The 11360-nt window shown below is 55.4% G+C and overlaps 1 protein-coding gene across 3 annotated transcripts; it reads left to right on the top strand.

Annotated features, from left to right (window-relative positions):
* Positions 1 to 122: 122 nt before the first annotated feature.
* On the top strand, positions 123 to 10851 carry GID8 (GID complex subunit 8 homolog). 3 transcript variants are annotated; one of them, XM_072801697.1, is made up of 6 exons: positions 123 to 226; positions 461 to 670; positions 2784 to 2913; positions 3903 to 4099; positions 4634 to 4831; positions 5500 to 10851. In XM_072801697.1, exons 3-6 carry the CDS (start codon positions 2796 to 2798, stop codon positions 5671 to 5673), a joined length of 687 nt encoding a protein of 228 aa, XP_072657798.1. In that variant the 5' UTR covers positions 123 to 226; positions 461 to 670; positions 2784 to 2795; the 3' UTR covers positions 5674 to 10851. The 3 variants fall into 3 exon arrangements, with proteins under 3 accessions (XP_072657798.1, XP_072657796.1, XP_072657797.1); XM_072801695.1 differs by having other exon boundaries at positions 461 to 616; XM_072801696.1 differs by lacking the exon at positions 123 to 226 and having other exon boundaries at positions 375 to 616.
* Positions 10852 to 11360: the final 509 nt, after the last annotated feature.

Below are 11360 nucleotides of genomic sequence, written 5' to 3' on the forward strand. Positions count from 1 at the left end.
TTGGCTGCCGGCTCGGGGCCTGCGCTCGCGCGGTCTCGCGGGAGGTGCCTGGAGGGGCGGCCGCCGGTGCGTCTGCCCTCCCGCTCCCCGCCCCCGCCCCCGCCCCCGCCGCCGCCGCGGCTCCCGCCTCCGCCGCGCGTCCCCCGCGCCCCGCCGCCCTCCCGGCTCGGCCCGGCCCCGCGAGCGGCCGTGGAGACCGCGCAGCGCGGGAGGCGGGCTCCGCCAGGTAAGATGGCCGCGGCGGCCCCGGGCGGCCGGGCCGAGCTTCCCCGGGGAGCGCGGCGGGCCGGGGCGGGGCGGGGAGGAGCCCGGGAGGCGCCGGGGAGGCGCGCGGGGACGCGGCCCGGGCGGGGGCGGGCGGGGGCCTCCCGGGCGCGCACGTCCAACTGCCTCCGGGTCGCGGCCGGGTCGGCGGGGCCCCGCGGCGCCGGGCGCTGTAACCGGGCGTTTATTCCTAAAGGGACAGCGCTTCCCGCGAAGGCTCCGACGCGCAGAGCGGCCGGCCGGGGTCGAGGAGCCGCGAGGAGCCGCGAGGAGCCGCGAGCCGCCGCGCCTGTGCCCCGCGGGGAGGACGGCGTTTATGACCACCAGCGGAGCGGGCCCGGAGCCGGAGCCGGTGAGGACGGGCGCCGCCGCCTGCCGCGCGGGGCCGGCTGCCTGTGCGTCCTCGGTTAGTTCCCGTGGACCATCCAGGACCAGGACCGTGGTCTGAGCAACGCCTGTGCTGGCCTGGAGCCCCGGGGCCCGGCGCCCCGCGTGTGCCCTCTGCGCCCCGTGCGGCACCGTCCCGGCACCCCGGGGCCTCCTCTCCTGGCCTCGCCACCGGCCCGCGCGTCCCTCCCCACGCGCCCCCTGGGCCATCGGTGCCGCATCCTGGCCTTCACGCCCCTGTGCGGCCGCTGTCACTGTTCCCAGCGCTGAGCTGCGGACCTGTGATCCTGGGGCCGGCTCGCCTTCCCAGCGAGGAGTCAGAGTCGGCCCAAACTTGCTCTACTCCTCCAACCTGTTCCTCTGTTCAAGCCTTCCTCTTCGGCCGAGTCTCAAGCGCTCCTGCTTGTTCATCTCTCTGCATTCAGTCCGGAGCAGGGCCGTTGACACGTCCGTAGAACCTTCACCCGCCGTGTGTCCGACCTCCCTGCCGCTGCGCCCGTTTGGTGGCTCCTTGCTGGCTTTGCTGCTCAGCGCTTGCCACCCCGTTTCCACCGTCTAGCTTTTTAATTGAGGGGAGCACTCTCGCGTGTACTTAGCTGGCATTAAGTGAGCCCCGCAACTCACAGGTTACGGGGGGGAAGAATAGGAAGTAGTGGGAGTGGAGGGCTGCCCAGCTGGTACTCCCCGGGCCTGTGCCTGTCCGCTCTGGAGGATCGTGTCTTTACTTAAAGCAACAAAACGCTTTCTCACGTTCCTGTTTGTTGCCGTTGTTTTTTTGTCCTTTATAAAACTGTCTGGCATACCTGGGCCCTGCTGCAACTCACTTTATTCGTTCAACTGGTTTGTAAGAGATCCATGTGGCTGTGTTCCTATTTTAATTGGTTTAGCAAATTCTCTCATGTCGCTGCATGATCGGAGCCCTTTCTCAGCAATCTTAAAATTCAAGGAGCTCTGAAAACTAAAAGTTCTTTTTTTTTTTTTTTTTAACTAATTGATGGCAAAAGTCTGACCAGGTGAAAGCTTTTAATAACTTCTGTTGCACTCAGTGTGGGTACTCAGACGTGTCCCCGGAGAGGTAATATTTAATTGTGGGGTGCTGCCCCAGACTGCAGTGAGAATGTCATGTGACATAGATAAGTTGTGCCATTTAGGCTTCATACAGTCTGCAAAATTTTTAATTCTGAAACATACTTCCCCAAGGGTTTGGGGCCTGGGATTGTGGTTCTGTGGGCCACAGTTTGTCCGTGCTGCTGTTGAATGAACATCTGGGTGGGTGGCTTCCGTGTTTTTGCTGTTTTGAGCAGTGCTTCTGAGTGGGTGTGTGCGTGTCAGGTGCTCAGTGGTGAGGTTGAGGGTCTCAGCCTCGTAGAATTGCTGGGCTGTGAGCAGCTTGGGTCAGCTCTGCAGAGAGGGCCAAATATGTTTGCAGTTCCAACTGCTCTGACAGCAGCGTCACAGTTCAGGGGAACAACTGTCTGCGTTGACACTCGGTGGAGTCAGACTTCTTAGCGTTGGGCAGTCTGCTGAATGTCTAGCGGCAGACTTCTTGAGGGCATACGTGAAAGAGCTGGTGCTTCCTTAGTGCATGTCCCTGGTGGCTGCCGCCTGTGCTCAGGAGAGAGTTGATCTAAACTCCTCCCTTGGCCTGTAAGGCCTTACTTGGCATGACACCCCACACTCTTGACCTGGCAGTTTGGAGGCACTCGTCTCTTCCTTGCACACATTCTGTCTCCCAACATCTCGGCCTTCTTTCTGGTCCCTAGGCTGCGCTTGGGCTAGGGGCCCTTTACACCTGCTGTTCTCCAGATTTAAAGTATCTTCTCTCTGTTACTTCATACCGTGTCATTGTATTTTTTTTTCGTGTCATTGTATTTATCTCTGAAATGATCGTAGTCATCGTAGAATCCTTCAAAAAAAAATTTTTTTTTAGCAGTATAGTTGAGACTCAGTGTTAACTTTCTCACGTACAGCATAGTGATTTGACAACTGTCCAGGTTATGCTGTGCACACAAGTGCAGCTGCCCCCTGTCACCGCACAAGCCTATTGCGTTGCCATTGAGTGTATTCCCAATGCTGAACCTTTCATTCCAGTGACCTTCACTAATTTTTACATCTTTTTTTTTTTCCTGTAGAAATAAATCAGAATGAGTTATGCAGAAAAACCCGATGAAATCACGAAAGATGAGTGGATGGAGAAACTCAATAACTTGCATGTCCAGCGGGCAGACATGAATCGCCTCATCATGAACTACTTGGTCACAGGTAATGGCTCACAGCAAGGATGCCACCTGTCGAACAAAACTGCCTTTTCGTACACACAGTTGGAACTTTATTTCTTGGTAAAGCTAAGTTGTGTTTGGGTATCATAAAAACACAATGCTGATTTAATGAGTTCGTAGATTACCATAGTAAAGATACAGTCTTTTGGAAATGGGATGGTGATTCCAGTGTCTGAGCTCCAAGGCCTGTTCCTTGGCCTTTGACATTTTTACACTTAATGAGTATAACTAAGAATGTGCTGAAGCACATTGAGAGTCCTGACTAACTGATCTGGCCAGTCTGGTAAATTATACTGGACTGTTTGTAGAAGGCGCACCTAACTCAAAAGAGAAAGGGGGAGGGGCAGAAACACACAGAAAGAAACAAACGCGGTCTGTAACTAACAGTCCTCCTTGGTACTGGGAAGGAAAAGGGTGATTCTGTACATGATCAGAAAACGGAGTTGTTTCAAACAGGTATGAGTCTCCTTCCCGTTGTTCACGGTACCCCCTTCCTGTGAAAGCTGATGAAGGGAATGTCTGCCTATAGCGGGGGTGGGGCACATACCCTGCTTGGATGTTGAAGAGAACTGTGGGCCCACAAAGAGGCAGGAGTGGGAAGGTCCATTCAGCCTGGGAGGGCATAGCCAATGCGTCCCGACGCGCCAGGAGCCCCCTGCAGCTTCTTGGCCTGGAACTGCAGCCCTCTGTAAGGAGCCCGTATGGCACTGGGCTTCTCGGCATTCATTCTCACCCCTGGCGGGTAGGTGAGAGGTTTTTGGGTGGGGTGGGGGGCAGTGGAATACATTCTTTTCATCTTCTGTGTGGAACATAACTAGTAAGCTACAGAGATGTTAATACCAAATCCCTAAGAAGGTGAGGGTCATGTCGAAGATTATTTATTTGATGTGAATGGGCTTTCTAGGGGAGAAAAAACCCTTGCATTAATGTCTTACTAGCTTCCTGAGCACTGAAGATGGTTGTTGTTTTCAGAGGGCTTTAAGGAAGCAGCAGAGAAATTTCGAATGGAATCTGGGATTGAACCTAGTGTGGACCTAGAAACACTTGATGAGCGGATCAAAATCCGGGAGATGATCCTGAAAGGCCAGATCCAGGAGGCTATTGCATTGATCAACAGTCTCCATCCAGAGCTCCTGGACACAAACCGGTACCTTTACTTCCACCTGCAAGTGAGTTTCAGTTGAGAGATACCTGGTTTGTGGCCACTCCATAAGGCTATATGTGGTGATTTCAGAAGTAACGAAGCTAATTTGCATTTAAATAGAGTATTTCAGTTTATGAGGGGAAGGGGTTTCATTTAGCTGGTGCATTTCATATTTCAGAAGCTGTTTTTTACTTTAAAAATGCTGACTTAAAAAATAAATAAAAAAATAATAAAAATGCTAACTTAGGGGCACCTGGGTGGCTCAGTTAGGCACCTGACTCTGGGTTTTGGCTCAGATCTCAGGGTCATGAGGTCAGGCTCTGCTCCTCGCTTCTCTCTTCCTCTGCCCCTCTCCCCACTTGTGTGTGCCCTCCCTCCTCCCTCCTCCCTTCCTCCCTCTCCTTTCTCTTTCTTTCAAACAAATCTTATTTTAAAATGCTAATTTGATAATTCAGGGATGCTAGGCAATTGTCCTTTGAGTAGAAAGTAGTGCTGCACTGCCGGGCATTGTGTACCTGGGCGTGGGTGTGTAAGTGTGTCTGCCTTTGCCGGTGACCAGCAACAGCACCTCATAGAGCTGATCCGCCAGCGTGAGACTGAGGCAGCGCTGGAGTTCGCACAGACCCAGCTGGCCGAGCAAGGCGAGGAGAGCAGGGAATGCCTGACGGAGATGGAGCGCACTCTGGCCCTGCTGGCCTTTGACAACCCGGAAGAGTCGCCGTTTGGGGACCTGCTTCATATGATGCAGAGGCAGAAGGTAAGACCTGCGAAGGGATCCTCCTTCCATCAGTGAGTGTCCAGAGCCGGACTCAGGAACCACAGTGTGTTGAGTTTGTGGTGACAGAGGCCATCTCTGGCCGTGGGACATGCACTCTTCCTGGCGTGTAATCTTTCACTGCGGGAAGCCAGGAACGGAGCGTTGTGATTATACGATTCTCAGACCTCTTGGTCGGCCTCTCTCCTGTATCTTAATCTTATTCCTGTTCTGTTTGTTTGGAGACTCTTAAAAATAGGTGTCCTCAGCATTTTTACTTCAAATCCCTGTTCCTCTCCTTGCTGGTCTGTTGTGCTGCAGCCTCCGTGATGGCTCGTCACCTCCCCGGAGGGCTTGCCACACCTGTTCCCTCAACGCTGGTTCCGGTGGGACTTGGGTCACGCACACTGCCCTCCACCCCCCAGACCTGGCTGATGGCATTTCACGGCTCTCCAGGCCAGATGTGATCGTTGCTGACCAGACTGTGAGCTCCTTGTGGACGAAAAATGTGTGTTTAACGTCCCCTGGAGCGCCCCCTGGTTACAGGCTACACGTTCATTTAAATAAATAAGCTTGCCACATAAAAACAGCTGAAGTAGAAGATGCACGTGATAAGAGACTCTCTTCCTCTGCACATCTAGTGGTTTTTATTGGATGTGTTTATTTTCTAGGTGTGGAGTGAAGTTAACCAAGCTGTCCTAGATTATGAAAATCGTGAGTCAACACCCAAGCTGGCAAAATTACTGAAACTACTCCTTTGGGCTCAGAATGAGCTGGACCAGAAGAAAGTAAAATATCCCAAAATGACAGACCTCAGCAAAGGTGTGATCGAGGAGCCCAAGTAGAGTCCGTGCTGGTGGCCCTGCGCTTCCCCGGCACGGACTCCTCGGAGCAGCTGTCTGTGACTCAGAGATTTTTACTGCAGTAGAGAACTCTTTTTTCCCCTTTTTCTTTCTTTCTTTCTTTTCTTTTTTTTTTTTGACTCGGCATCTTTTTTAAAGGGAAACGTGGCCCTTTTAAGTGCTGGAAACCGTGCAGTGAATGGCACTGTCTCTTTGGCAGTGCAGTGCAGACTCTGTGCGTGCTCTGAAGGCAAGGACGGGCCGCGGGGCGCTCCTGCTGTTTGGCTCCTGAAGGATCACACCCCCGTCGAGTGCTCGGTTAGGAGGGGATATTGTTGAACTGAGGCCTCCCACTCAAACCTACAAAAAGCACTGATCATTATTTTGCTTTGTTAGCTTGTAGGCAGAACATATGTTTTCTCAGCTCTCCCAAGACTCGTCAGGCCTTTGTGGAGAAGTTTTCTCTTACCCCTTGGTTTTTTGTTTTTGTTCTTTCATAGGAAAGACTATATAAATTTGTAAATCCTAATTCAAAGACTTCTTTTGTGTGAGGGCATTGAGTTTGATTTGTTTTCCCTTTTGGTCTGGGTTGTGTGGCTTTTGGGGTGATGTGTGTGTGAGGGGCGGGGCTGTGTGTTTTTTAATTTTTTAAATATATATTTTGGTGCTGGTTGTGGTGAGCGACTTTCCTAGTGGATCAATGAACCTTCTCTTCTAGGCAGTTTTGTTGAAAATAAAGGTTTCTCTTTGATCTCAAGAATGACCAAAATGTCCTCTAAAAAGTTTTAATCATCTCAAACCATTTGTTTTCGGGGCTTCCGTCCTGGTGGTGATGGTGGTGGCATCAGCTAGTTCCTGCAGCCAGAGGGCCGCTTGCCCCGTCTGGTTGGTCTGGTGTGTGTGCTAGGGAGCCGACCCCCGTGGGCGGAGGGGCGCCGGTGCTGACAGGTGTGTGTCGGCTGCAGGCTGCCCTGACCGGGAGCGCAGCAGGTCAGTGTGTGGTCACTGGCTTGTGCTGTGCTGCTTGTGAGTTCACAGGCATCCTGAATCTGTGCTCTGTGCCCTCCCGCATCCCGCCACCAGGGCAGGGGCTGGGACACGGGTGCCCTTGTGACTCGGTGTCTCGGCGTGGGGCAAACACGTGCGCATGGACTCACTGCAGGGTGCCCCGGGCATGGTCCTGGAGGGCGATCCTTACAGAGCTCCTGACGGACCCCGCAGGCCGAGGCTTATGGAGGTGGTGCTGACTGTGCCCCGGGGCGCAGGGCCCGTGTGGCCATGGGTGGCTCCGGCCCATCGTCTGGTGGGAGCTGCCCGCTGCCGCAGTGGCTGGGGCTCAGTTGCCCTGGGCAGATCCTGGTCCCAGGATGGAGTCTGGCAGCAGGGGCTTGGCGGAGGGAGGTGCCCAGAGCCACTGACGTGGGGAGCGTGCTTCCATGACCAGAGAGGTCAGGCAGGCCTGTGGAGACGCCCGTAGGTCAGGTGGTGTGCCGCTGATGGCCGGGGCCATGTCCGCCGTGAGCCCGTGGGCCTGGGCATTGTCGCTAAGTGCTGGGACATCAGCTGTTGGCCCACTTCGTGTCTGCCTTCCGCTTGCACGTGTGCTCTGGGCGTAGTGGTTTGGAGCGGCGGACAGGCGCCTGCCCTGGGTGGTGACCGAGGCAGAGGCAGGGCGGTGCGGGCTCTGTGGGCCCTCCCGGCCTCTGACTGCCCTCCTGCTGCCCTTTTGCTTTTGTGAGGATGAAGGTGGGGGTTCTCCTCGGCGCCCGGGAGGGAGCACGTGTCCCCTCCAAATGTGACCTTTCTTTGGGGCCGTTTCCTCTGAGGCTTGAGGGTGACAAGTTGGAGCAGAAGGTTTTAACCCTTAGGTAATTAATCGTCGCCTAGAGCAGGAGCTGGAAGAGAAGCACGAGCAGAGAGGTGTCGGTAACGCTACACGTTTGAGACGCACCAGAGAATTCAGCATGCTTCTAGTGAGTTTTTCTTAGTGTATATAAGGCCCTTTATGTGCATAATTAATATACGATCCCCTGACACGCTCTTCACATGAGAGGGTGTGAGATGGGTAGTGACGGGAGGTCCTGTACGCAGGAGTCACCCCTGAACCACCAGGGCCCAGACGGGGCTCGCCTCGCACCGGTTCACCTGTCGGGCCCATGAGTGACGTCACGAGTAGGTGCTGACGCCAGTGCGAGCTGGCTGTGGTGCCACGGGGACCCTCAGCTGTGCCCTGTTGTCCTCGCTTCTGTCGGCGGCTCTGCGCTCCTGCGCCGCCCCTGACTGGGGACCTGCTTCGGCAGGAGTGGCTTTGCCGCCTCCCTGCGGTCTCTGTGTCTTCAGCAAGCACACTAAATTAAGCCATTTTGAGATAATGAACATTAAATATAATTTGATTTTTCTTTCTCTCCTTTGGATCTCGCCATTGTGTTTTCTGCAATGTAATAGTTTACATAGTTTATTCTTTTAATGTTTTCTTGTGGAAAGTGCCTTGAAATAAATAAAATTTGAGAATATTCTGTGCTCCACGTTCCTGATACCACGAAGTTGTGGGAGGGCTCTTTCCGAGGCCTAGGGACTATTGCAAGTCCAGCGAGAGCTGGTATATTTTGCCATTTGCGTTAAGGTTTGCAGGTTCTAGAAAAGGTATTTGAGATGAGCGTCTCCCGGGCACGGGACTGAAGGCCGTGTGTGGGGCCTCGGGGACGAGGCGGCGGCTCTTCCCCGCAGTTGGGACGAGTCCTGAGGAGGGTGTGTGTCAGGCGGCGGGGGTCTGCTTCCCTCTGTAGGGCTAGTTGTGGGACCAGCCCTTCTGGGTTTCAGAAGGAACCGTGCACAGTGTATGTTGAAGACCGTAGTGTCCTTGGGGCCACGGAGCAGGAGCTGCTTCCGGGAGTTGCCGTGGGGTCCCAGCACGGACAGGAGGCCGAGCCGGGCGCGGGGCCATGAGCTGCAGGCCGCCCCGCCCCGGAGCTGAACAGTGCGGCTCTCCGCCATGTACTCGGATACCTTGTGCTCCATTGCTACAGCGGGTACGTTTCCATTTCAGAAACGTGATGCTTTTTCGGATTTGAGAGTCAGTCGTGACATCCGCACCGGTCATGTGACTGTGGTACCGCTGTGACCCACTGCGAGCGTCCTCGCTCCCCCGGTCTGAGTCCACTGTATTCCCGCCGGCATGGGTGCCCGCCACTGCGTCCTCTGAAGGATGCAGAATAGGTTGCTTTTGCTGCCTGTTCTTAATTTCATGGTAAAACTTTTCCTATTTTTCTCAGAGGGGTCACCGCCGGGTCTCCTGTCCTTTCCCCACCAAGAGTCTCCAGTAAGAATAAGTTAGATACGCTGCACGTTCCATTGGCGTCCATCTGTCAGAACTGGTGGAAGGAAAGTTTAGTTTCACGCATCTTTATGCTTTGCTGTCCTGTCGCCCTCTGACCAGCTCCGTCTGGTGTCACTTGTGCGTGCGTGTCAGCGCGTGCTGTGCGTGCGCCGTCTGAAATCTGCCATCCGTTTTCTACAGCCTGTCGCTTTTGTGAAGGAGATAGATTGGGGCCACCACTGCATGATTTTAACCTGAAAACTTATTTTTTAAAAAACTTAGAAATATTTGCAGACATTCAAAGTAGAGGGGCTGCTGCAGTGAGCCCTGGGGCCCTTCTCCCCGTGCGTCTCATGCCACGTCTGGCCGGGGCGTGCATCCCACGCTGTTGGCTCCCATAGCACTTAGTGCAAAGGCAGTTGCGGGACCCCCGACGGAGACTTGGAGTGACAGCTCCCCAGTGCCTTCTCGTGAGTGCAGAAGAGAGCATGCCCTGGGCTGGAGCATGGCATCCTGAGCTGTAGCCCTCATGGTGTTTGGACTTTGGAGAGGGGAAAGGAAGCCTCCCTGTCACTCCTCCCCAGGTGGCCGTGGCATCTCAGCCCTTCTTCATGCCAGCAGGAGGCAGTGCAGTGGATCCTGGTGATGTATGCGCGCAGAGCGCTGGGCGCTTGGGTTTGCACTCAAGACCCCCTGAGGCGTTTGGCAGGAGCCACAGCCCCTGGCGCGGGAGGCCTGCGGTCTTGGATGTTGTGCCTTAATTCTGAGATACCATCCAGGCACTTGTCCCATCCTTGTGATTTACTTCTGTGGATGTAAACGCAGTGTTTGAATGGGCCTTGGGCCTCTGTGGCTGTGTGGACTCTGCAGGGGGCAGGTGTCCTGAGCCGCTCTGCCTCCGCAGGATGCCAGGCCCCAGCTCCAGCCGCCTGAGGTCCTTGATGGGGGCAGGGAAGGGTGGTCTGGGTGAACTGGTCATCCTGTCCCTGCACCTGCGGGCCAGAGGTGTTTCTCGTTGCAGGGAGCATGTGGTGGGGCCGAGACTGATCTGCAGTGTGGGAAGTCTCCCAGCTGGACGGCCAGGTTGATGGGTCCATTCTGAACATGGCACAGAAGAAGGTCTATCGGACTCCTCTATACTCAGCTCCAACCGAAATCATTGGCAGAAGCAGTGAGAACCGGGGACAGTGGGTTTATCCTCGTGTTCCTTTCCAACTGGCTGCACTTCGAAGCAAGTCACGCTGCAGCCCCCTGCCCCTGTGGACGGAGCCCAGGCAGGCGTGCTCTGTGCTGTGGGACTCCGCCTCCCTCTGGAGCCTGGGGATGAGGAGGTGCTGTCCACTGCTGCGGGGACTGCTGGACTCGGGTGCCAGAGCACTGGCTGACTGGGACTTCTCCCCCTGGACATGTCCAACGGATGCTCGTGCGAGCAGGGTCTCCTCTGCCACAGACCCTCGCCCCGCAGCATCACGCAGCCGGGTTCTCCCACCTGGCTTCTGAAAGTGAAGCAAGCCTGAGGATCATGGAGGACTCCCGGGCCGGGCGGCAGGGGTGTGGGGGGCGGGGGCAGGCAGCGGAAGCACACAGACCCGGGCGGGGGTGGTGGGGGGGGGGGGGTTGCTGCTAGTCCCTGCAGGGCTCCAGACTCACAGGCCCAGCGAGTCCTTCATGTCTAGGCGTCCAGGCATATGTTTACTGTGAAACAGATGTTGAACAGCAGTGTTTCCAAGACTCAAATAGTGAACTCACCAGCACTTTGAAAGGAATGCACTGTTCCAGAACCTTCAAGAATTCCACATGTAGAACCTATATCGGATTAAATTCATTTATTATCATAAAGTTAATCTTTCTGATTTCCAGTGCAATCATAGTTCTTTGTCCTTGTTTCCCTCTACCATTAAGTCACTAATTCTGCTCAGAAGATGGATTCATGTGTCCCTTGGTTCCTGCACACCTGGGGGAGGGGGCAGGCACAGAGGGGAGAGGGGGCCACTTCCCCGTGGCAGGGCTGCTCTGCAGGGTGGGGAAGGCAGGCCCTGTGGTGCGGGTCATCCCAGGTTTCTGTAAGGGCAGCGAGGAGCCCTGGGGAGGTTGGGGGTGGGACGTGACCCAGTTGGCTTTTGGCCAGGCTGCTTGCTGTGTGGGTGGTGGACTGAGGCAGGGTGAAGGGTGCGAGGAGGCAGCAGCCTGGGGAAGCACAGTGTGGCCAGAAGTCCGCGGTTGCCCTGGGGTCCCGGTGTGCCCCCCTCTGTGCTGCTCTGTCCTTCACGTGGATGTGTGAAGCCCCTGAGAGTGAGGGCCCGGGGGCCGGCGTGGGGCCTGGCCATGGCTGCATGCTCACTATGTCTTCGTGGGGAGCTCTGGCCCCTTCCGC

This window comes from Canis lupus, chromosome 26 (assembly GCF_048164855.1).
Source record: "Canis lupus baileyi chromosome 26, mCanLup2.hap1, whole genome shotgun sequence".
Taxonomy (NCBI): domain Eukaryota; kingdom Metazoa; phylum Chordata; class Mammalia; order Carnivora; family Canidae; genus Canis; species Canis lupus.

Excerpts from the sequence above, each read along its gene's own strand:
- GID8 (XM_072801697.1), top strand. The coding sequence starts at position 2,796 with ATGAGTTATGCAGAAAAACCCGATGAAATCACGAAAGATGAGTGGATG. Across the intron at positions 2,914-3,902 it reads CATGAACTACTTGGTCACAG|AGGGCTTTAAGGAAGCAGCA; the intron begins GTAATGGCTCAC and ends TGTTGTTTTCAG. Across the intron at positions 4,832-5,499 it reads ATATGATGCAGAGGCAGAAG|GTGTGGAGTGAAGTTAACCA; the intron begins GTAAGACCTGCG and ends TTTATTTTCTAG.